Genomic DNA, 25,908 nt, shown 5'->3' with positions numbered 1-25,908 from the left:
ATTGCATATAAAAGAAGGCTTTTAACCTGGAATACTGCTGCCTTTCTGTGACTAGGCTTTCTGGTGCCTTACCATTGCTTGATAATTCTTCTTTACAACTGTGTGGTGCTAACTTTTACTGCCTCTGCAAGACCATTAAATGAGTAAGAGCTTTTACTAGCTCTTTTTCTGTTAGGTGTAGTTTTTGAGTGCTTAGACTGAATGCTGCAAAGGTGCAAGGAGATGACCTCCATCTCAGTAGAACTTCAGAGTGAAGAGGAGCTTTTCATGACAGATGTTTGTAATATTGTCGTTATAAGCTGTATATTTTATGTGTATTTCATCTGGTTAGCTGTAGTTTTGTCTAGCTAGTTAAGTCTCTAGGAAGTTTGGAATGTTAATTTTTATGGATTCTCTGTTTCCTTGCGTTTAAGGAATGACAGTAATATTCTCAGAGGATCTTTAGAACTGTTTTGATGACGGATTCATTCTTCCAATAGTGTACTTGTTGAGATTGGAAGTATCGAAAGTGATACTTTGTTGAGACTGGAAGAAACAAGTCTTGAAAATTGCTTCTTTTGTGAAATAAGGCTGCCCAAAAACATAATGAACCTTAGCATTGCTTTAACTTATACATCTAATTGTTCTTTAAATTGCCTAGCACTTCTTTTCAAAGTGAGATACAAATTTGTCAATATCCTTTGTATTTTTTCAAGTACAAATTGATTCAAGTATGTGTCCTTGAAAGTAAAATATTATGACCTACCAAGATAATAGCACCATGTGTGTAGTCAGGCAGATGAAGGAATAGGGTGCTATGCTGAAACCTTTCTCATGTAAGTCAGATCCTTGACAATTCTCTCAAATTATAAATCTGTAAACACAAGCAGTTACCCTTCCTGCTCCCAGAATACCATGCATCAGCTCAGGGATGCAAATGTGATTGTGTGGAATAAACACAGAGTCAGCTCATGTGCCACTTATCTGATGAACATCTGGATGCAGAGTGGAGGTAAACTGCCGATACGCAGTTTGTCAGTTTGGACGACTTTCGGGATGCAGCAGAGGAGGTGTTGGACACCTTTTGAGGTACTAAAGTAGTAAAAAAATAGATTTTAAGTAGCACAGTGTTCATAGTCATAATCTGATGGTCAAGTGAGGATTCTGACCTTTAAAAAGTGGAGCTTTGTGAAGTAGGTGCCTTATTTCATAGCAGCACTTACAGCTGTTTCAGAGTGAGGTGCTGCTGCAAGGAAGTAGAGTAAACAGGGAGCAGCTACGTTCTAGCAGGAGACTTGTTTTCATAGAGGGAGGAGAACATCGTCGTAGTATGTAAAGCACCTTTAGGACTTGCACCAAGTGCTGCAGGTTTTTATATGGCTAATAAACTTTATTTTTCATAGTCCAGTTCTGTTTAAAGCACTTGCTGCCTTTCTTGCCCAAAGCCCATCCCTTTTCCTATGCAGCTGTCTTTAACTCCTCCCTATTATCTCCTGCATTTTTCATAAGCATTTCAATGGCTGTAAGGCCTTGTCAGGAAAGTGACACTTCGTTTTCTAACACTTTTTTTTTTTTCCCCTGTATATTTTGCTGGCAACTATATGAGTATTTGTAAACAGTTGTTACTATAATACCATGTAATTAAAAACAGTGTCAGAAAATGTTCTGGTGTTTTACTTTACTGCTCAATGAATATTTTCTCATTGTTAAAGGTTAGAAATGTTGATTTTCAGTGTTAGGGTTGTCATTAAGTGTGGTGGGATTTTTTTTCTCTGACCAAACCTAGTTAAGATGAAAAATGATTTTACCTGGTTATACCATGAATGTATGTTTTGCTATTCTCTCCACTTTGAATAGCGAAGCCAAAAGGGTAAAGAGGAGCGCACAGTAAAGTAGCTTAATCAGAATATCCACGAGGGTATTCATGCTCTAATCCCTATTAGCTCCAAAGGAGAATGAAATTGGGGCCTTGTTTTTATTCCCTGTCACTTCACTTGCTGATGCATTAATGTATAAATCAGAAATTGAAAATATTTGTGGATAGATTTCTGCTGGCTTTACTTACTGCCTTTCAGACCAGGTAGCAACATCCTTTGGTCGCAGTGTGTTCATGCTGCCAAAATAGGATTTAGCAGGTCGTACACAGCAGCTACAGGTCTAATGAGTAAGCTTGATCAATCCTTGCATGATGCAAATCCCACACAAGCTTTAACAGGAATGATCTGACAAGCGGGACTGTGCTATTGCAGCTGGATTTGTTTTAAATAATAATGTAATTGCATTTGCCTAAAGGAGACGAGCAAGCAAGACTGTTGTTGCTAAGATGGTCTGAGGTTGTGTTACGCAGTTGTAGCAGTTGCCAGGCTCTGGATTGCCTGCAAATGCCAGCAGTCCCTAATCACAGCCTTGCTGTGACCAGCCTCTGACTCAAGGCTGAGGAAGCGATTTTGGCCCTGTGCCTTTTTGCACTGTTTAATTTGCTAGCTAAATATAAGCTGATTACAGCAACTGGCTTTGGACTCGGTTTTTATTTAAGTGAAAAAAGGGGCCTGGCTATTGATTTTTATTTAGGTGAAAAAAAGGGGCTTGGCTTTTGTATTTAGGTAAAACTGAGACTAGGAGGTGCATAACCTTGAGCTAGGGGGTGATCTGCAAGTTGCCTGTGCTCCCTGTGCTTTTTGATCCTCTCCAGTATGAAACAGTAAAGCAGGGAGAGGGGCTTGAAAGCTTGTAAAACTGAATAATATCCAGTTCATGCATGTTTTTTTTTTTCCAGCTGAGTTTTACTGCATTATTCAGCAAAGAAGCTTCAATTTTTTGCTTACTGAATAACAGAAATACTATTATAAGACTGCAATCTTTTTTTTTTGCTGAAAGTATGAGATCACATTCTTTTTTTCTAATGAAAATCTTACTTAGCAGCCCTTCTCTTTCTTGCATAAGAAATTGAGTGGCTTTATTTCTGACTAGGCAATTTAACAAAATTTCCTAACTATGTGAATTGAAAATGATCTTGATGGTCTGTGATATTTTGACACTGGAGTTCAGGTGACTTACTCAAATACCTGGGAATTTATGGCAAAGTAGTATAAAACTAATGATGTTTCTGTAATCATTCCATTGGTGTTTTGGGAAAAATAGTGTAATTTTGTCGGTAGTAGTAATACATCTCAGTAAGCTCTAATTATGCTTCTGATATTTAAATTAATTTGTGAAAAATGAAATCTTTGCAAATGGATCAGCCCTAGAAGCACAGGGACACTGCAGACCTCCTTGGGTGGGTGGCTGGGTGGGTGACTGAGTATTGGAGCCCCACAATAGACTCCACTCATCATTTTCTCTTCAAATAGCAGCAAAGGAACTAACGAGTTATGGATTTCAATGAAAAAATAAAATTGTAATATTTTCCTCACCATGACTCACCTACTGTAGTAAATAAGCAGGTGGTAAAAAGTACTTGTAATTTTTAGTATAAAAGCAGAGCATGGTGTTTTTGTGATACTTTTCAGTAAGTCAGGTTCACGTATTTGAATCGTGGTAATTGTCACATTTTTATATGTAGTGAAGCCCGAATCCCAGGCTTAGAAGGATGCTGTCATGGTCTTGACATGTAATATTAAAAGCAATGCTGCTCCCATACTGTAATTTCTCTGTGTTGTAATGAGTGGGTCTTATATCTGGTTATGAGCTTTGAAGATGTTTTTCTACTTTTAATTGGAAATACTAATTTGAAAAAAAGCTTTTTCTAAAACAATACAAAAATTTATAGCATGCATTTAAAGTAATTGTTGTATGTCATCGTACTCTTTGTTTTTGTTGGCATAAGACTAGACTTGAGGCTTTTTTGGAATATTGTATTGCACAATAACACCTATAGTATGACTTCAGTCATGATTTTAAACTTTCAGCTGTCTAGGACAAAGAAGCACAAAGATCTGCATTTTAAGCATTACATGCTATTAGGGGGACACATTTAGATTAAGTTTAATTTTTTATTAAATTTAATTTTTAAGCTTTTGCAAACAGTATAGTAACTTTTTTGTTTTTAAAATGCTGATTTTTCTATCATGCTATATCTTTAAAACGGGAATGTATTCTATTCTGTGGCATATTTACTTCATTAAGTATTTGAAAATATAGTTTACTTCCAGCTGCTTTATAAATTGAACACATTCTAAAATGTTACTCTTAAAGATGCTGTTACGGGTTTTGCATTTTCGAATCTTGTGAGAGGAAAACAAGTATTATTAGTGCAGAAATTAGAAATAGTGCATATAAATGTTGCATAATATGTTTTATACTCTTATCTGTATGCTTAAAATACTTTCTTGTCTCCTAAATGTTTAGCTACAGCATGAGAAAGCTGAACTGGAGCAGCATTTAGAGCAAGAACAGGAATTTCAAGTGAACAAACTTATGAAGAAAATTAAAAAACTGGAAAATGATACTATTTCGAAGCAGCTCACCCTGGAGCAGGTACTCTATGCTTTCAAGTTTATGTAACCATAGAACAAGAGAGTTCAGAAAAAAGGAATATACTTGTTTTAGATTAGATTTGACTTGCTTAATTGCTAAATCTGTGAGACATCAGACAATATCAAGAATATGAAAAACTGAGTTTAACTTTCAGTCAAAACAATTTAATGATTAACATAATTTATTATAGAGAACTTTTATATGTCATGACCTTTACAACTCTTACTACCTTTAACACAACCCTCACATCCGTTAAGCAGCTGTGTTTTGTGACTGCGACAGCTTCTTTTTGTGTTCACTGTCTTTTGCCATCACAGTGCTGGTGAGAAAGGCTGGCATTTCTGAGCAGCTAAGCCCAGGAGTAAATCATTTGTATGTACCTTGTGCTCTAGGTGACACTCTTTTGTGGCAGTGTGGGTAACTCAGGAGTCTATCGACAAATAGACATCAACAGCATGTAGATTGTGTCCTATTCCCTTTCTCTTTAGACAGCAGTGAATATTACAGAAGGAAATGCTGCTTGTTTCAGGCTTGTTTCCTTGGCAGTTTAGAATTTGGGACTGCTCGTATGTCTGTCCTTCAGCATGCCCATCAAAGCTTCTCAGCGGTGTCAGTAGGAATCTTGTTGACTTGAAAGGCAAACCAATAAAAAATACAGGTTGGTTAAAGAACTTTGGTCTTCTTGGCTTATGAAAGTCTTGTGAGTTGAATGAGGTAAACACAGTGTATTAGTTCTGTGAATTTGTTTGCTGTTCTCATAAAACAGTTGTGGGTGTGCAACTCTTCTGTTGCAGATTACTTGAAATTCTACCAGGTTTGTATTTGATGTTATTTCACTTGGTGTTGTGAATAAATTAATCACTAGGTAACTTGGTGATGAATATAGAAGAAGGTAAATGAAAATAATACTTCTAGCAAGTCTTAAGGAAACTCAAAGTTTACATATAGAGAGATATCAGAGAAATAAGTTGAAAATGGGAAAGTAGAAGTACCTAGTTGCCAGTAAATCTTTAACCAACGTGGAAATCAATATGAGATTGAAATATCTTTCTTAGCCACAAGGTGGTAGTGGCAGCCATTTAATCAAAATTGAAATGAATACAAATTAAACTTCCATATAAATTGTTGTTTTCTTTGGAATATTAATATGAGCCACAGCTCATATTGATATTCTGTTGATAGTTGTTTTGACACCGTTATTTTGGGCGGAGTTGTGAAGTCATTAACTTTGAAGCTTGTCACCGTGTGAATATCAACAGTGGATTGTTCCGAAACCTGCAAGCTCAAAACTGAATTACTTGTATTTTTTTTGTCAGATCCTTCTTAAATATCTGGTCTTGAACATTTTGCTTCATTTAATAAGACTGACAGCCAGTTTTAATGCCTTATTTTGACATTCCTTGTGTGTTTAAGTGTAATGCATTGTATACTTCTGTTTTTTCTTACAGTAAGGTGTAATAAGTTACATTGAACTTCAGCATTGTATGTATGCACGTACACCACTTGCACACATTTCTTCCGTCCCTTTCATCTCTTGTACAAATTCATATAAAGATTCTTTGCATTAGTTGCAACATACAGCAGCTGCCTTTGGGCTTATGCTCTACCTGTCAAGAAGCAAGTGAAAGTTGTGAGTAGCTCAGTGTTGCGTTTGTACTTGTACACACAGGGAACTGAGGAGGAGTGATTGCCACAGCTCTTCGACATAATCTTGGGGATACTTCTTGTTACCAGAGCTTGTAAGGAGTACTCAGCAATACCTTGTGTTTGGAACATAGTCTCCAAGACTGCATTACTTGCAGCTTTATGGCTTTACTACGTCTATCACTGTCAGACTTTGGTCAGATAGTTATAACACTGTTCACTAAAATGCTTTTTTAAACGTGAAGCACAAATTAACCTCTGATTGTTTTTTCACTTGCTTTCACTTCTGAACTGTTTATGTCCCAGCTGACCAGTAGATAGTTTGTTTACTGCAGTGTTGCTTCCATATAGAGTTACTCTTAATTTAAAAAATCAAGATGAGTATTAGGTTTAAAATGTGAGTCTATTTAATTTTCAGAGGTGAGCTAGAAGCAGCCAGAACATTTTCTCTGAAGGCTAATAGTGAAGAAATCTGCGACACATGAGTTCTGCCCTGTAGTGGCTCAGTCTCTGTGGTCTCTCTGTTACCCCTTTAATTGCTTTTCCATTTCATGGTGGGTAACTAGAAGAGATGCAATAAAAGACAAAGAAGAATTTAGATGCTAATAATGCTCTCCAATATCTACTTTGAAAGGAGAAAAGAACCATGAAATGTGTAAAATCTTCCAGAGGATGTTCTTGCATAGCAGCAGGGAAATAAAGGGGAAAGGGTAGATGAGGAGGGTAGAAGAAGTAAAAATGGGATTGTGGGCTTAGTCAGAGATCATTTTCAACTTTCATTAATTAGGAAGATCACCATCATTTCAGCAGTTGTAAGTTGTCAAGAAGGCTGAAGAAGCAGTAATTTGGGAATACAGACAGTGGATTTTGTAGCTGCGTTGGAAGTCTCTGTGTGTGTGTGTGTGTGAGAGAGAGAGAGAGAGGGCGGGGGGAGAGAGAATGAGTCAGACAGCGAGACAAAAAACATGATTAAATGCTGAGGAAAATTAAAAGAGAGGAATTACAGTCTGAAAAAATCCAAGCAATACATCCTCCCTTCCCTATTGTGGAATCCATATAGACTTACACAAATGCAGGCAGAGATTTTGCTCTAGTCTTGAGGTGTGATGCTGTCGTGTTCACTTATAGTTCAAATATAATGAATATAGTTCAAATATAATGAATCCAAATTCACTGGATAGAGTACAGATACACTTTCAGCTCTCCTACAAAACAAATCCCCTCCTGTCTGAATGCACAGCTCTGCTCAGGATGCTGCAGGGTCCTTGTCCCCTAAGTTCAGTTCAAGGTTTTTTTCTTCAGAGCTTTGAATATCCTGTCCCTGGGAGGAACAACTGGGTGGGTCAGCAATGAAGACCAGCACGGGAAGGCGCTTGCTCTGTACCCTGCAGAAGCAAAGCTCTGCATCTTCCTTTGGCAACTCGGCAGTTTTGGCGACTCATCAGAGCTTGTTTGTCAGCCTGCAGGGCACAAAACAAGGCTCATTTCTATACCGTGCATGATAATTTGAACTTGTTTCTATGCATGCTCACTTGCATGTAGATTTCTAATTGATAGGACTCCGCTGCGTAGGTGGAGGATGCTATAATATTAAGGGTAATCTTAGATTTTAAAATGGGAGATCCTAAATAAATCCCTCTCTTTCACTACAAGTTTTAATATTCTCTTTTTAGTGCTAGTTTAGTAATGTAGTTGTAAAATGATTAAGAATGGTCAAAATGAGTGAACATGGGGACTAAGTGAGCGCTTTTCCTCCGTGCCACTCCAGCTCTGGTAGCTAGGTCTTTGCTGGAAAAACATGGCCGTGGTATTTTCTATCTGAGAAGCTACTGATCTATTCAAGTTTGGTTCATTTTTGCTGACTTTCAGAGTTCAGCTCCATATGTTACTGAATACTATTAGTATTGTAGTGAATTCTTCCTAATAGTTTTTTTGTATACAGTTAAATCCACTTTATTAGCTTGTATTTGAATCAAGAATAATTGTTTACATAATGAGTGATATGAATAATGTCAAGTTAAGTATGTCTTTTATAAATCATTTTTAAGATAGAAATAAATTAAGGACTGATGCTGTAATGCTTGTGGCAGTTAAAATAATATTTTTTTTCGCTATTTTTATTATAGTGCACTTGATCTAGCATAGATCTGCTGATCTATGCTTTTTTTCTGCTGAATTTTGGCATATGTAAAGGTGATTCTTTCTTTTAAAATGTCTAAAGTTTTTCATAAGAATAATTGTCTACACAGTAGAACATAGTATTAAATTCAGTTTGGACTTCAGAGACTCATGGAATAGGAGACATCTTTTAATAGGTATGTCATATCACTAATTGCCACATGTTGGCTCTGGCCAGCCATGAAATAAAGAACTTGAAATCTGGACAATTTTGGTTAAAAAAAAAAAAAAATCTATGTTAAGGACTTACTGATTGTGGAGGTCTAGAATCTCTTGAATTCTCACCCCAACCCTAGACCTTCACACCCCAGCAGCTTGGCCCTGTGACCAGTGCGATGTTCCCAATTTTGGTTTCCTCTTGGCTTCCTCTTTGCTATCTTAGAGCATCATATTGAGCAACCTCATCATAGGAGCAATCTTTCGTAATAAGAGTTCCTTGCAGAAAATCCACTCCCGTCATTTTCATTGATTGCTTTCCCTCCCTAGCTAAGACGCGAGAAGATTGACCTTGAAAATACTTTGGAACAAGAACAAGAAGCACTAGTGAATCGTCTCTGGAAGAGGATGGATAAGCTTGAAGCAGAAAAACGGTTTGTCTTGTTGCAGTGTATTTATTGCTGTGAAAGAAGCACCATCTAATGCTTAGTTCTTGATTAAATACGATTGTCTCAATCCCCTAAAGGTTGTTTAATTTACGAAAACATGACATTTAAAGCAGTTAAGTTCCTTCTTTTCATAATATTACATGCTTGATTGCCTAAACTAGATGAAATTTAGCAGTAAGTAAAGTAATATAAGAAGTGAATTGGCAAGGCTTTTTTCTTTTTTTCTGATAGACTATTTGCTTAAATTCATGGATCGTCTGTCTGTGGACCCAAGGAAATAACATGATGTTTTAGTGTATTAATTATATAAGAAGCCCTTGTTTTTTTCCTTATCTCCTTGAAGAAAACATCAGTTTCCCCTCCATGGCGTGCCCACGTCAGTGAGGCTTCCTGTTGCTTCTTCAATAGAAGCAAAGGCAGTGAGATTTTATGTTTCTGGGAAAGCTAAGATTAAAAATACATTCTGAACTGAGCCTCTGTTGGAGGCATATCTTAAAAACTTTTTTGTGGGAAGGAGAAGAGAGGATGATGCCTCATTTCCTAAAGGTCATTGTAGGAGCATGAATCCTAACTGGGGCCTTGGCAGGCATGTACTGCATGTGTATATCCAAAGCCATGCAAAGACTTGTTCTTGCATAGGCCCGTGCCTGCTCTTCGGGCCAGAGCTGGATCTAGCTCATCAATGTGCTTCTAATGAAGATTTTCATGTTTTCAGGTGAAAAGATACTTTATATGTAAACTCCAAGAATCTTGATTTAGAATATCAATATCTGCTGTACACTTATTTCTTTATAGGAAAAGTTCTTTACTTCTGAATTCACAGGAAGGTATTTGAGATATTGAAACGTTGATTCTGTAAAGAGAACAGCACGATCCTTTTCTCTTTGCAGATGATAAAGCAAATATCTGCTTCAGAAGGTGTCAATATAGATCTTTCTTTCACCAATCCAATTAAATGTTGGCCAGCAATGTAGAAAAACTTGTACATCATCGTGAATGCTACGTTACTCCTTTCTTATCTTCAGTATATCTTCCATCTAAGAACATAAATAAAAAACTCAAAAGAGATTAAATGAACTTGATGAGATAAAAATTTGTGGTAGTAGAATGTCTAAAATAAAACTGAAGTACCTGTATAAAGTCCATAGTGGTTTACTTTTCCAAACTGTAGACAGAAATGTTTGCAACTATCAACATCTGAATGTTTAAGAAAATCCTCCTAGAGCTGCTGCTAGAAAGCAACTTTTTCTTTCCTTTTTTCCTTTTGGGTTAATAAAGAAAGTGATATAAGTCCCCCAAAGCCAGAGGATGCCTGCAAAAGTAAAGCCAATCATTAACGTAAATCCTAGTATATATCTTGTCAAAATCCTTGCAGTGGGTTTTTGTTTTGCTTTGGTTTTTGTTTTTTCAGAATTGATTGTAATGTTTAAACTATTATTCATGCAGAATTTTACAGGAGAAGTTAGACCAGCCAGTATCTGCTCCGCCATCACCGAGAGACATATCAATGGAGATAGATTCTCCAGAAAATATGATGAGACATATCAGGTTTTTAAAGAATGAAGTGGAGAGGTTAAAGAAACAGCTGAGGGCTGCACAGTTACAGCGTGAGTAAACAACTTGCACTTAAATGTTTTAAAGTTTCTGTAATGTAAGATTTTTGTATAAACTTTTATGGGTCTGATTTTAAGGTAGAATGAAAAAGTAAACAAGTTTGGACTAAAGCATTTTCGTAATGCCAGTATTATGGCTTGTTAATGTATTTGCATTGCATTTTATTTTTCAGCTTTACTGGAATGGTGCAGGGACAAATTTCTGTACTGAAGAATCATCAAATATTTCTTGGCTATATTAGGGCCAGAGAAAACACTTCTGTGACTTTCTTTTTTTTCCCCCCCCCCCTTTACTTTCAGAGACTCTTAGCAGTACTTCAGCATAAAAATTCTTCAAAACACACCCATGAAGTACATTGGAACTGTCTAGTTACAAGTTAAGAGTTACTCAAAAGTAACACGAAAAGTAACTCAACCAAAGTAACTCAAAAGTAAAACAAAATAAAGTTTAGTTACATGTAAGAAATTCACCTGCTATATGATTCCGAATACGTTTAAAGACTTGTTTGTAGCTTTGTTTTAAAGCTAATTATTAAGGTACTTCACTGTTAAAAAAAAAAAAAAAAAAAAAAAAAAAGGTCTTACTGTGTTCTTACTTACGTAGGAAGCATATAGAACAAGTGATTGTAGAAGCCTGCTTTTTACTGTTGTGAAAAGCAGCATGGATCTTTGGCTAGCAGCAGAAAGCCTCCTTTTCACCATACCTTTTAAGGGAGAGCATGTGGTTTTGAAGCACTTGGTCTTAGAAGGCAAAAGCATCAATTGTGCTCCTCTGTAATCTTCTTCCCTGTCTCCTAGCTTCATCTCCTCAGCCAAGTCTACAATTCCTATCTCAAGTTATCAGTTACGCCCTTTTTAGTGATATAGTTTCTGGTCAGTTACATTATCTTTTAATTGATTAGTAGGTATCTACTGAAATAGATGGATATAGAAGTCTGGAAGGGTAGAGAAGGGACAATATTTCCTCCCTTTAGTAGGTTAGCCTTGAGAAGCCTCCTGGAATACTTCAGCCAGTGTTTAGAGAAATAGCTTACATTATCTTCTAACTGATAAGTAGGTATATATTTAAATAGATCTACACAGAATCTGTGGAGAGAGCAGAGAATATTCTCTCCCTTTAGTGTTCTCCTTGAGAAACCACCTGGAATATTTCAGCTAGTGTTTAGAGAAATAGTTTACCAGAGGCAATGGCCGCCTTCACAGACAGAGTTGATGGGAGAATGTTCTTGTGGAGGGACCTTGTGCCCAAGTCAGTGGCATTAATAATTTGTGTCAGTTAAAAGAAGATAAGGAAGGCTAATCTTTGTTCTTGCCAATTTTGCACTGTAGCCTTCACTTACTGAACTTCAGAATGAGAGCAGGGTCTTTGATACAAAGCACTCTGTGTGCAGATCTAGCCTAATTAATTAACTTTGAAGTTTTTTTTGTTATTTTGAAGTGATTCCTTGTTGAATTATTGTGAATTAGAGTAAAATTTTAAAAGCATTTTAAGTCAAAGTCTCTTTCAAAATGAGATTTAGCTGTAGAGCGCTTTCTTGTTTATGACTAGATTAAACAGAACTGTCTTAATTATAACAACGCTGATAAATAATTGATTTATGAATTTATGGGCTGCCTGCAAGCTGAGGATCAAATTAAAATGCACTTTCCAAAAGGAAATTTAGTGATTGCAGTATGTGGTCATTAGAGAACCACTGCTAATATTGATTATACTTTCCAACATCTGCTCATTAAATTCTGGTATTGGTATGACATTTTGTTTTTCTGAAGTACTTGCATTTCTGTCTAGGAACTGTATTGGTGTAAAATGAACTGTAAATAACTAATACCACTATGGGAGGAAAGAATGTTTCCACAGAATAGAGAGAAATGCGTTTTGAAAGTAGTAGTATTTCTCTGGAATTGGAGATAAGTTGTACTGGTTTGGGAATAAGATTCTAAAACAAAAATATGCTTTCAGTTGAAAGATGATACATTCAGAAATGGCCATCTTTTTTTTTTTTTTTTTAGAAAAAATGTTAAAGAATAGCCTGTACATTAGATCAATTACTAAAAGCCTTACAGAATGTTATATGTAATATGTCTGTGTTCCATTTTGTTAAAATAATGTGCCAAAATGTTTTGTAGCTTTCTGTAATTTTGATTCAACAACTCACTCTGTGATGCCAGCTGTTTAAGTGATGTTTGTTGAATTTGGTTTAGAACTGCAAAGTCTATTGTTGTAAAGCCTATCGATATAAAGAGTAAATCACTTGTTGGCTTTTACACTGCTGTATGTCCTCTTGGCCAATCTCTATCATAAAGTGCAGTTGAAAGTATGCTGAAAGGTATTTATAAGAAGCAATTTAAGTTTGAGAGTTTTATATAGCTTGTTTTGTGCTTCCTTGCCTGAAAAGAAAAAATACACCTTTAATATAGTTTCTTTTAATATAGTTTCTTCCCTATAGTAAAATCTTTATAAACATAACATTCCTTTTTTTTTTTTTCCAAACGAGCAGGAATGTGTGTGTGTTTTTCTAATTGTTTTTTTGTTTTTTTTTCTTCTTTGTTTTGTTTTTTGTTTTTTTTTTCCAATGGCTCGATTTTACTATTTTTATGAGCTTTTCATCTGCTTTCCAATCTGTTTCTCTTAAATAGGCAAATCTTTTTTATTTTTACCTTTATTTCCAACTTGTTATTAGGCACTGATTTGCTTTAATAGCTGCTGTTATGAATTAGACTTTCAAGTGGACTTAGACTTTCGGATGGTCAATTTTGGGTACACTTTCCACACTCTCATTCTTGATGCATTTAGGTAAACTTAAGCAACTCATTTGCTTGTTTGCAAAATGGAATTTTAATCAAATTTAAATTCATTTTAATCAGATTCAGAGAAGATGGCACAGTATTTGGAAGAAGAGCGTCATATGAGAGAAGAAAACTTGAGGCTTCAAAGAAAATTGCAGAGGGAGATGGAACGCAGGGAAGCACTCTGCAGGCAACTGTCAGAGAGTGAATCCAGCTTAGAAATGGATGATGAAAGGTTTGTATTTTCTAGCCATCCGATATGCTGTCATTGAGTTTGTTAATACCTGTACTTCTTTCTGAATAGCATAGAATGAGTAGTTATAGAAATAACCTGCCTATAGGATTAATATACATAGAAATTAAATGATCTGTGGATTTGCTATTCACATAATTAACTCATTACTATTTGTTTTTACCCCTGAGGCTGTAAATGCCAAGAATTTGAGAGGTAGGTAGGATGAAGGTCCCCATCTGGGCCTAATTTGTCTTTTGCAGAAAGTAAGATGTGTATGATTGGGAATCTTAGCTAAGTCCAAGGGAAGTACTATATAAAAAAAAAAAAGAGAGAAGCAATCATTTCTGTAATTATTGGCTTGTTCTTGATGTGCTGTCCCTATTGTGCATCATAAGTTATGTTTGTAACATCCTTGGTTTTTTCCCTAGTGCGAGCTGCATTGTACTGACCTTACAGATGGTCTTGAACTTTTCATGGTTTTATATGATGCCTTTCGGTATTTCCTCACATCATAGTGATATGACAGTGTTATATCTTGAAAGAGGTTTTTAGTACACTTTGAATAAAACATTCTCATTTCTTATCAAATACTCACTTTTTCTTTTTAACATTATTTTGCATTTCTAGTGGTCCTCTAAAGAAACAGAGTTAAAAAGTCATCCTGTACTGTGTAGTCTTCTGATGCCGAGATCTCTCTTTCTTGTATCACTTGTTTATTTGTTATCACACATAATCAGAAAACCAAGTATCAGATATTTTGTTTCAAGGAGTACAATTAAAAAAAAAATCTAGGCAGTGTTTTCTTTTTAATGAAATACTAAACGACTGGCATTTATTGCAGTAACAGCTGGTACTATGATATAGCGAGATCTGTATAAATGAAATGGCTGTTAGAAATACAGAAATCTAATGTTAGTCTACTTTTATTATCCTGATGTTTTCTGCTAATATTTCTATTGTAATAGAAGTGCTAAAACAAATAATTAGCTTGGATTTTTTTCTAAACTCGAATACTCTTAGTCAAAATTTGAATTTATGTGAAATATTGGGGTGTGCCCATTCAGCGTCACCATGGGCCCATTAGAAATAATGGGCTGTGCTAAGTGTTTTTCATCAGCTGTCAATCAAGTTGTAGTGCCAGTAATAAAACGAAGTAGGACGGTTAAGTATTGTATATTTGCAAGGAATTTTCTTGTTGATTTGCTTGATACTACAAAGACATGACAAAATCCCTCCCAAAGAGGTTGCATTATATTTAATAGAAAGTAAACTTTTAATAGAAAGTAAAGAAGCAGAAAACTGATATTGGAATGGTCATTCTTAGGAGAAAGACAGTTATGGAACAACATGCAGTTTGATTTGAAATTTTTGTCAGCTTGCATTTTCTTCTTAAAAATGCATTGATGGTCATTAGCCAGCTTTTTCTTTGACATTCTCTAAGTTGATGATGCTTACTTTTTTGTAGATGGCAGGTGTTTTACTGAATATGAAATATACAATTCTCCCATAACTTCTTTCTCCTGACTAGCAATAGGTTTGTCTTCTCAAACCTATGTCCTGTTCTCTGGAGTAATAGGGAAATTTCTAAAACCTGGAAGCATAATAATGATTTGCTGCTATTCCATATGACATAATCCAGGTAACTAGGATGACTGTTATAGAGAAAACTCTCTCTATAGAAAATAAAATAAGATTAAATCACAAAATGACTGCTTAGGCGTCTATCTGACTGTTTAGGAATTGGCCACAGACCTCAAAGTCATCATGGTCTGTTCTGTCAAACAGAAATATTTTTAATGTTACTCCATACTTTTTTTTTTTTTTTTTTTTTTTTTTTTAATTTCCTTCCCCCTGCGATCTGGAAATAAATGTAGATGCTAAAAATTTGTGAGAAACAGTGGTGGAGAAGGAGCTAATGAAGTGAAGAGCAGTTGGGTAGATAGCTCTATCTATAGCTTAACTGTGTACAGTACAAAATAGAGCTAAATGCAATAGTGCAAATCTGGCAGCTTTAATATGCAACTTTATCTGCCAGAGAAGGTGAGCAGGGGTGGGAGCTTTAATCTAGACCGTGACTGAAAAACATAGGAGAAAAGCACGTAAGTCACAGCCTGAGCACTGGCAGCATAGTGCCAGCATAGTGGGGAAGAAACTTTCTGCCTGTTCTTAAAGTGGCAAGCAGGGGCAGATGGTAAGATGTTAAACTTGTTTTCTGCAGAATAGGAATAGCACTTGATGACTGCTCTGTTATATGCGGTGAAGAAGGTACAAAGCAATACCACTGGTGATCATAAAGATGAGATTGAGTGCCTTGCCTGCCATTCTGATTGGCTAGCTTATCAAAAGGAAGTTTCAGAACTGTCTTGCTGTACCACCTATATCTTTAGAGGGAAAATGCACTGTGTTCAAAACAACTCTATGTTCTGGTGGCAAAAGACATGATGACATAGGATTATTTCCACGTCTTTGTGATTACAAGTTAATGCTGGTAGTCTTTCTGGAAGATATACTCCAGTTAGACAAGCTATTGAGTTCAAGACAGAAGTGATGTGTAAAATGCATGGAAGTAGTATAGGTTAGTTTTTATAACATGCCTTAATATATACTCTACCCTTAATATATACTGTTCTGTGTTCAATGTGTACTATTTCAATGGCAGCTGAATAAGATAAGTCCAGCTATTTCCGTAGCAAATTAAGCCAGTATTTGCACCTCCAGCAATGAAAATGAGTATTCCTGTCATAATTTCCTAAAGGTGATTGGTCCAATGCTAATCTAATGTAATTCTTATGGGAATTGAAAATGCCACAGTGAAGCATTTAAAGCATGGCACTTTTTAAAAGGTGTAACCTAATTATTCTTTACCTTTTTTTGTTAGATATTTTAATGAGATGTCTGCACAAGGATTAAGACCTCGCACTGTGTCCAGTCCTATCCCTTATACACCCTCACCAAGTTCTAGCAGACCTATATCACCTGGTAAATATTTAACCCAGTTTCTAAAATTTTTGTATGCATCACATAGTAATGTGCCCTATTAATATATTTAGGTAAATAGCCTTTGAAAGCTAATCTGGGAAAAAGTGCATCATGACTGTAAGAATAGTTTTGCCTTAGATTTCTTTTAGTGCAGCATGTTTTCAGATTGTTCTGTTGTACATGTGACCAAATGCTGAAGGTCAATTAAGTAGCTGTTGCTTGAGCTTTTTCTTTCTTTCTTTTCTCTCTTTTTTTTTTTTGTTTCTTTTCTTCCAGCAGCTGCTTCATGGGGCACATAGTTCAAAGAGATTTCTAGAGTCTGGTGGTGAACTAGTAATGGGACCGCTGTTGTGCTCTGCATGAAAGCTTCTTAAAGACTAAGCTCGCAAATGTTGGAAAGTCAAGTCCATTTCTCTTTACTGGAGGAATGGCTTTTGTACTTCTGCCAATTTCTGTTGTTAATTCAATTACAATAAAGTTAAGAATTTCTTCCTCTAGTATTTTGCATAACAGACAAGCAAACTAACCTTTTCTGGATCTAATATAAGGATGACATCTTTGGAATTCCAGAACAACCTGAATGGATTACACCTAACCTCAAATCATTGACTTTTTAATTACTGACATTTTCTTTGACTTAATATGTTATTGCTATGAAGGTGTTTGTTGACTGCCTTTAAAATTCCTGAAAATTGCCACTGGGCGTTCACTAAAAGTTGCTGGCCACAAGTGATGTACGATGATCTCAAATTTGCTTGTGTGCAGTGAAACAAATCCTGCGTGCCCTGCTTTCTCAGGATCATTTTTAGAGCGACTAGGGCAAACGAGATATGCTCTATACTGACATATACTGCAAAATGGTGTTTAGACATTTTCTTACACAGGTCTGCTAGAACATATATGTTTAAACTCTTTGGTTTTCAAGCTTGACTTTTATTTTTGTTTATTTACTTTTTCCAAAAGGAATCCAGATAGTTTCTATCCTAACATTGGTAAAAGAGTAAAGGTATAAGGAAGCTAACTATAGTCATAAGCCTCATTATTATCTTTGAAATAGGTATTATGATGATTTAGTTTTGGGAGAGTTTTAGGAGCTTTTAAGAGGATTATGAATGTAATTATTTTGTGCTTTTTCAAAGTTTTGCAATATATATTATCAGGAAAATGACATGTATTTTCTAATCATTGACCTGCAACGAGGAGAATAGAAATGTGATCATCCCAACAAGTGTTTGGAAGCAGTTACTTTGGATATTCATGGTTGTACTTATGCACCCTTCTTAATGATCCAGGGCACGAGTGCACGCAGGCCAGCGCTGCTCGGGAATTGTGTGCGGGGAGAAGCCAGCGCCGTGCGGCCCCATGTCCTAGCCCTGCCCACAAACGTCCCCGCCTGGGCCGCTGCCGTGCCAGTGCAGGGGCCCTTGGGTGCTTGTTCCTCTCCTGGCACTGAAGTCGTTACAGGTTTCCTACTGACTGTGCTATCAGCCGCCTCTACTAATAGGAAGGGAGAGGCCTGCATCCCAGTGGAATTAGATTGTGTAGGTAGGGGACGCTGAATTGCAATTGGAAACTGAAGTAGAAATAACAGTGCCAAATTGCTCATTTCTAAGGGAGTTCCCATTTTTGGTGGTGTCTGCATAGTAGATGTTCCAGGCTAGCAGCTGTGCTCAGGCAGCTCTGTTGCTGTCTTTGTATAAATTTTATACACCATTATATAAACTTTGCACTGTGTAAATTAGTACTGGCAATTGACCTGCAGGATCAGACTTCAGGAAAATAGAAGCAGCAGCTTGTTAGAGAGCTAATGAGATCAGACGGGAATTTCATACTACTGTCTGGTATGTATAAATCTCTGGTGTATAAATGCAGTAGTTGATGAAAACAAGTAGTTTTTGAGTGCTTTATATCTAAAGTAGGATGGTAAGATAATTTCAGAAGTATCCAGCACAAATAATGCAACAGTTATTTTGTGCATCAAGTAACCATATGTTTTGATAGATTTCCTTTGGAAAATAATGCATCAGAAGCTGTGGACACACAATTTGAAACCTCTTAGAAGTAGTATAGTCCCACGTGGGAAGCCAAGGGCATTAAATGTGTTTGACTCTCACCCTGCGACCTGGAGCCTGTTGTGCTTGCAGGGCTTGGGACTGTTCTTTTGGGGGCTCTGCCTCAAGCTGAGATATCGTTGAGGTTTGTTGCGTGGTGCATGAAACTGTGAAGATTAGGCAGCTGGGAGGACGTTCCTGTCATTAGCAGTGAGTCTTTTCTCTAGCATAGATGAACTGTCTCATGGTTTGTTTCTGCAGAAGGACTAGGTACAGATTTTGGGCTACTGAATTAGAGATGAACAATGTCAAAAGTATGTGCTGTGCTCCCATTTCATGTCTTCGAATGTTGTATAAAGTTAGACTTGCATTTGCAAAACTTGAGAGGCTCGTCTTAACCAAGGCAGTTGAAAAGGGGAGTGATGCAAGGTGATTTTCAGTTTACCTTTTTTTGTTCTGGGCTTTTGTCTCTGTCTTGAAAATTGTCTCTCAGTCTGTTTTTTAGAATTAACTTGAATGTTCACTTGCATTTCTGGCCTAATGCTTGCAAAACCTCTTGGTCACAAAACATGTTGTACAAATAATTAGATTCTGTAGTCAGAAAAGAGATTATTTTTGTTAAACTTTTGCATTCCTTCACTGTTCTAAAATGACAGTGATTCCCCTGGAGTTGCTGGTAATTTTCAGCAGATTGCAGAATGGCATTAAGCTTTTACCTTAAAGAAACAAGAGAAGTATAATATGTTTTTTTGCATGGTTTCTCTAGGTATCTAAGGCTTGCATTTGTTTTCTTCCCTCCCTTCTCCTCCCCGAGATGTTCATTTATCAAACATAGTTAAAGACAAATCCGGGTGCATTGTAATGCACTGTAAGTGCAGTGGCACTGTGTTGGATTGATTTAGTGTTGAAGTATGACAGCAGTTGAATCTAACATATTGCTTGGGAAGTTTAATGGGTATTTAGATTTTGGGTTTGGTCAGGTATCTCTGATACAGTTGTTGGTTTCTGGTACCACACAGCCGAGAAAATGCTTTTGTCTCCTACCCAACTAATGTATTTGTAAGAAAATGATAGTGAGCTAAAAGTTTTGGAAAATCCACCTTTTTGAGAAATAAGCAAAATATTCAGCACCCCTTAGGTCTGAATATGAGAAGCACTTAGCAGTGACTTTTTTTACCTTCATTAGCTGTAACGAGTATCTTGCATTTTTAAAAATTAGTATTTATAGAAAGGAAACATTTAGTTAAAAATCAAATGCCTTTTGAAGCATTTATAGGGAATTTATCTAAACTGAAAAACACTAAATATTTGCACTTTTGAATATGAAACTTTGAATGTGCATAAAGCAAGCTGTAATTTTCAGCACTAACTGTTCTCTTTGTGCTGTCCTGGTCCAGCTAGGGAAGCTTTCCACACACTGCTGCAACCTCCCGGCCCCCAGGACCTGTGGGTCCCTGCCTGGACAGGCCTGGGCGAAACAGGGGGCAGCCAGGGCAGCTGTTGGTCTGGGTGCAGGTCTGATGTGCCTAGAATAACCCCCTTTCAGCCGGTTCCTGTCACACACAATTTTAGTTGCCTGATATGAGACTGCTGCTCTGGGCCCATCTGCTTTTTCAGACAGCACTTTTCTCTGAGGATAGAGGGAAGGCTGGGCAGACGCAGCTGTGAACTGAAATCAAACTGTCCAGGGAGCATTACCCTGTTTATATAAAGTGGAAAGTCATATTTATCATTGTGTAATGGGTGACACAGTCAAATAAGAATGTTGATGTTACCTTTTTTTAACAATTTTTAGGTCTGTCATATGCAAGTCACACAGTTGGTTTCACACCACCAACCTCACTGACTAGAGCTGGAATGTCTTACTACAATTCCCCAGGCCTTCATGTGCAACATATGGGACCATCCCATGGTATTACAGTAAGTATTTAAAGCAGTAAATATTTGTTGTCATTGTTCGTTTTTTAAAAGTTATGACTTCTCCTTTAAACTTTCTTACAAAATATTTTTGTAAATATTTGCTTTTGTCTCCTTACTCCAAGATATCTATTGCTGCTTCCTTCAACCCTGATTTTTCTCTTCACCCCTCAGAAACTGATTCTTTTCGAAGAACCCTTTTTCTGCAAAAGAGTAGGATGTATTATCATCTTAAGGACAGTAATAGGTATCATCTTATGGATCAGCAGGCAGGGTGTGAGAAGTGATGTTCTAACTATTGAGCCTATCTCAGGAAGTAAAAACATTGCTTTCATTTTTCTCCTAGTCTCCACCATCTGACGGATGAGTCATCTGAGGTTGCTCCAAGCTCAGGTTTTCTTCAGGATGACACACAATGCTACCACCATGTCACTGTAACAGGCAGTTAATGCTTACTTTCTATTTCACTGGCAAAGAAGAAAGTTAATATATCAGACATTTGTTAGGACTTTTTTTTTCAACATTTTCAACTGGATTTATTTCCTTGGTGCCTCTGTTGGATGCATTTTTCTTAATCAAGTTTTTTCTAAGTATTTGTGGAGTTTAATGAGCTAACAAAGCTTAAGTGTTAGTCACTTGAGAAAATAGTTTATAGTTGGTGTATCAAGCCTATTTTCATTTTTCTCAACAGGTATGGTAATATGACAATGGTTTCTTTTAAGGTTTCCACTTATGATTGTCATTCTCAGATGTAAAAGCTTGTTTCAGTAGAATTTTGAGCAGAATGTTAAAGTATGAGTACTTCTGAATTGCACAGGGGAATTTGCTAAGACAACTGTTAATTGTTTTGGCAGCAGATAGGGGCAGACTGACAGGAGCAGCTCAAGCCATGGGCTGCTACTCAGCAGAGCTGATCCAGGACACTGGTCCAGCCACTTGTCTGGGTCATGTGAGTTAGTCACAGGAAGATCTTTGAGCTTCTGGAAAACCTAGAACCGGATTTTGTAAATGAGTTTTTTGTAGAATTTGGGGGTTTGGGATTTTTGGTCTCTGTGAAAAAGTAATAATTCTGAAATTGTAAACTAATTGAGGTCACATGATCTCACTGGGAGAAAGATGACCTCCAGGACAAAATAATAGCTGTTTCAAAAAAGGGATTGAGAAGTGTCTCTTGTCTTTGTCTCCATATTGAAACCAATTATTAGGGGTCTGTTAATGCAGGAAATGTTTTTAAGAAGTGTTTCAGAAACATCAGTGAAGAAGTTCTTGAGGATCCCATTGCTTTTCTCAGAAAGCATTAAAATAAACTATTATATATAGTTATGTTGAAAAAATAGATACCATATGTTATGTGACCAAACTGTCGTTTACTTCTTGATTCTTCATTTTTAATATCTATTGCAGAATAAATAGACTTTGCATGTAGCTCATTTGATGTAGCACTGTGACCACATTTCTTCAGATCTGAGTATCTTTGGTTGATTATTTTTGAGGTGCATAATTTGTTATACCATTAAGTTCTTAATGCCTGGACCAGATCTTCATGCATCTTTTTTTACTTCAAAAGAGCAGAAGTTAGTGTTCTGCGATGCAATTTATATTTTTTTATATTGCTACATTTAAAGAGCTTTTTTCTCCCACTGCTTAATGAAGATAAAAACAGTGCATATTAAATCTTCGTGAATTTTAGCATGCAGGTTATAAAAGGAATCCATAGTTCCTGTTGAAGAGAGTGCTCTAACTACTGCTTCACTCCTGCAGCTAAAAACATTATCACCTTTTCATGTGATACTTGCTCTCTAAAGAACAACATCAGTGATTCTTTGGTCTTGCTTCCGTGTGCAGCCTAAGTGCCAAAGATTCTGGGCAAGCTCTCCAGAAACTGAAACGTTCCCACCTACATTTCTGGGTGCTCTGTACTTTGACTTTACACACACGAGCAGCGTGAAGGGTAAAAGTTGATTGGCACCTACTGCTCGGGCACGTACAACTGACACGCTGTCTCTACAGGCTCCCTCTCATTATTTTTTCCTTAGGTTGCTGGCTGTCATAGCTAAAAGTATCTTCCACTTGCCTTTGCTGCTGCTTTTCAGAGCAGCGTAATTCGTTTTTAAACGAAGTGTTGTGATCTCTGTATCATTTAAAATGGACTGTTCCCACATAATTGTTTGCTTTGATTTTTTTATTGTGTGTTTTTGTTTGTTTTTGGTTTTTCTTTCCTCCTTGGACGAGGTCAATACGTTGATTAGAGGACTTGCACCTAAGGTTGTTCAGGAGTGTGTTTAAACATACTTTCAATATTTGTTCTGCAGAGGCCTTCACCACGAAGAAGTAACAGCCCTGACAAATTTAAACGTCCCACTCCTCCTCCTTCTCCAAACACGCAGACCCCAGTGCAGCCACCTCCGCCACCACCACCACCACCTGTGCAACCTTCGGTCCCATCAGCAGCATCGCAGTCAGCCACTTTTCAGCATTCAGTGCATCCCTCCTCTCAGCCTTAGTGCATGTGCTCAGCAGTCTGTATGTCAGAATTTGGACTCATAACATGGAGCAGTTTACTAAAAGCCAAAGGCTTTCTTGGCATATTTGGATTTGACATATTTGCACTGAGGTTATATAGGCTTCACTGTTAATTGTGTTGTAAACGTTTGTATAAAATGCAGCCAGTGTTGTGGGTCTACAACACTAACTTAAATTTTCCATCAGTGTTTACTTGAACTACATGTATGTCCATTCTCTGGCTGGAACATTTGCTACTCTGTTTGGTAATACGGCATTATGTCGTTTTGCTTGGCTCCAAAGCTTCATTTTCCTGGCTTTTAGGTTTGTAAAATTAAAGGGATACCTTTTTATATTTTTTCATGACAATTTGCATAAAATTAAAGGCATGATGGGCTATGCTATGAATCCTGAAATATTACAGTGTTTACCAAGCTTATGGTAACGCAGCACTACGTTTCAGTTATTTGAAATAACAGCTTCTAGTGCAAGAGTGAGTCAGACACCCTAATCAGTGCCCAAGACACATACTCTATTGTATCACCTAGTAGGTAAGCTTAATTCAGCACACACGACAGACACATCCATGCTTCTCCTGTTGAAAAACCTCCAATGTATGGTACAGTGAGGGAACTGACTTGTTGGAGTTAATGGAATGTACAGTTCGTTGGACCTTAAGATTTGAGTATTTCACTTGTCATTTACATTAACCTGGAAGCTGTCCATGCTGTGTGATCCGTCACAATTAACTGAGTGTGGTCCTGCCCACGGGTTACTGGTAGCTGATTAAAGTGTGCTCTCTGATTTTTTGCTGCAGAAGGCAACGTGATTGTAGAGAACAGCCGATTTTTCTTCCTGTTAAAATATATTAATTGTGATTCCCCTGAAACAAAGTTGGACGAGTGTTCTAAATGTTCAAAAGTCTATTAGAAAATAAGGTATAAGATAAACATATAGGAATATATTGGTGTAACAGCCAAAACTGTTGTTTTGCTTGGTAGAAACAGAGTACCAGAAAGTAGCACAATGTGGCACTAATGAATAATGCTTATTTAGCAGCCTAAGCCGGTACAATGTATAAAGAAATGTATTCTGAATACATTCTTTCCATCTATTTAGCACAAATAAATTGTTTGGTTTCACTTTGCAGTGGAACAAAGCGTCACTTCTTCTTGATATTGACATCTTACTCAGTTTTATTTTTCCTACGGTTCCTGTTGAGTACTGAGGTTTATATATTATTGATGATTTTAAGTGGTTTACCTCATATATGTGGATATGTGGGCCATGGAAAATGACAAGAGAATGTTTATTTTATGAGAATATGTATCTGGGTATAATCAGAGCAGAACATGAGTAATTTATCTTTTGTTTACAAAAGTTTGTTTGACATGCCTAATGCTTTATTAAGCACATTTTAAAGAAGGAAATACATCGTTCTGGTAGTGTACTAACACTTGTACATATATTTTCATGTTTGCCGCTCAAATATTCAGTAAGGATTGCAGACTGAAAATCTGTATAAAATCACTGCTCTAATTCAAACTAGTAAGTTAAAATAATGTTGTAAGAGGTTCAACTTAAGTAAGGCAAAACTAGAATTTCTTCACTGTAGCTATGTAGTTTCAGCTCTGAGAGCTTTAGAGAAATACATATATAGTCTACTACACTTGTTAAACCAATATGGGATCAAGTGCATTACATTAGTTGTGGTAGTGACTCTCCAATAAAGTGATAATCTCAAGATTGTGGCAGGCCTAAAATTTGACCTGTGCTTCCATCTGGAAACGATCAACCATAGCAGGTGCTCACTTTTCGGTAGAGAAACTCATCTGTGAGCATTTTGATTAAACAGAGCTCCCAAATCAGTGGTAGGATTGCATATGGGAAAATCACAGGCAGTCAAAACTGATATTCTTGGTGGGGCTAAGGTCAAGATAGGATCGGTTATTTCATTTGATGCTTGTCCTTTTGTAAACATAAGACAAAGAAATACTGTTTTGAAGATAGGATTCCAGCTCAAGTATACCACTATTTAAAATGGTGCCCTCCTTTCTAAAGTGCTTTAAGATTCTTGGACAACAGGCTCCACAGAGTGCGAGCTCATAGTAGTATATATGCTGGGGGCAGGGGGAAAAAGCCTTTGATAGTGTTGCTTTAAAATCTTAAAATGGACAATTGCCTAGATAAATCTAGATCTGAAGCATATTCCAAAACTGAAGTTCTGTAACCTAAGTTCAGCTGCTGTTCTGAAGTGTCTTACTGAACTCTCCTTACTATTGCAGTGGGACTGTTACCAGATGAAAGTAAAGAACTGACAAATGTGTATTAAATGCTGAAAATGTAACAAGGCGCTCAATTGGCCTTACCAAACTAAGAACATTGAACAGACATTTGTGTGCGAACGGAAGTGTTAAACTCTATTTGTAGACTTTTTGAATAAGATGAGGAATTGTGCACAACCATCTCCTAATAAATATAAATGGATTTTCAGTTTTGCTTGTGAATTATAGTCTTGAATTATGATTCTGCAGCTGTGCTCTTATCAGAATCTCACGTAGACTGGAAGAATTCACTTGACGATGAGGTACAGCTTATCACGAGTGCTTTAAGTACTTGGTAGCTTTATGTTATCTGGGTGGGTTCCATTTGTCGTGTTTGCTTTTAATATCTCTCGGTTACATGCTGCATCATCACTACTTGCATAAGGATACAATTAAGGCTTATGCAAGTAGTCAATTTTTAGTAGTAATGAACTACTACTAGTACTACTAGGAACAAGTGTGTGTGTGCGCACGTGTGTGTACTACTTGGGGACAGTTAAAGGTGTAAGAACAAAACAAGCAACCCCATCCTAGCTGTTTCTTTTAAGGAATCTGGTTCAGACACTGGAATGCAGTGCTCTGTGGAGTGCTATCAGTTTCTTGTCCATGAGTTGGTCC

At 36.8% G+C, this 25,908-nt stretch overlaps 1 protein-coding gene across 1 annotated transcript in view; it reads left to right on the top strand.

Moving 5' to 3' along the window:
• CCDC6 (coiled-coil domain containing 6) overlaps positions 1-25,453 on the top strand; it is a 33,534-nt gene extending 8,081 nt beyond the window's left edge. The window contains exons 3-9 of the mRNA XM_026042991.1: positions 4,327-4,455; positions 8,764-8,867; positions 10,329-10,489; positions 13,361-13,517; positions 16,396-16,496; positions 20,343-20,467; positions 22,777-25,453. Coding sequence (XP_025898776.1) covers positions 4,327-4,455; positions 8,764-8,867; positions 10,329-10,489; positions 13,361-13,517; positions 16,396-16,496; positions 20,343-20,467; positions 22,777-22,968 — 969 coding nt within the window. The 3' untranslated portion in view covers positions 22,969-25,453. The remainder of the gene's footprint in view (positions 1-4,326; positions 4,456-8,763; positions 8,868-10,328; positions 10,490-13,360; positions 13,518-16,395; positions 16,497-20,342; positions 20,468-22,776) is intronic.
• Positions 25,454-25,908: the final 455 nt, after the last annotated feature.

The sequence above is a fragment of the Nothoprocta perdicaria genome, unplaced genomic scaffold (genome assembly GCF_003342845.1).
Source record: "Nothoprocta perdicaria isolate Ctin4 unplaced genomic scaffold, notPer1 scaffold_32, whole genome shotgun sequence".
Taxonomy (NCBI): Eukaryota; Metazoa; Chordata; class Aves; order Tinamiformes; family Tinamidae; genus Nothoprocta; species Nothoprocta perdicaria.
This window is presented reverse-complemented; position numbering and strand designations above follow the sequence as displayed.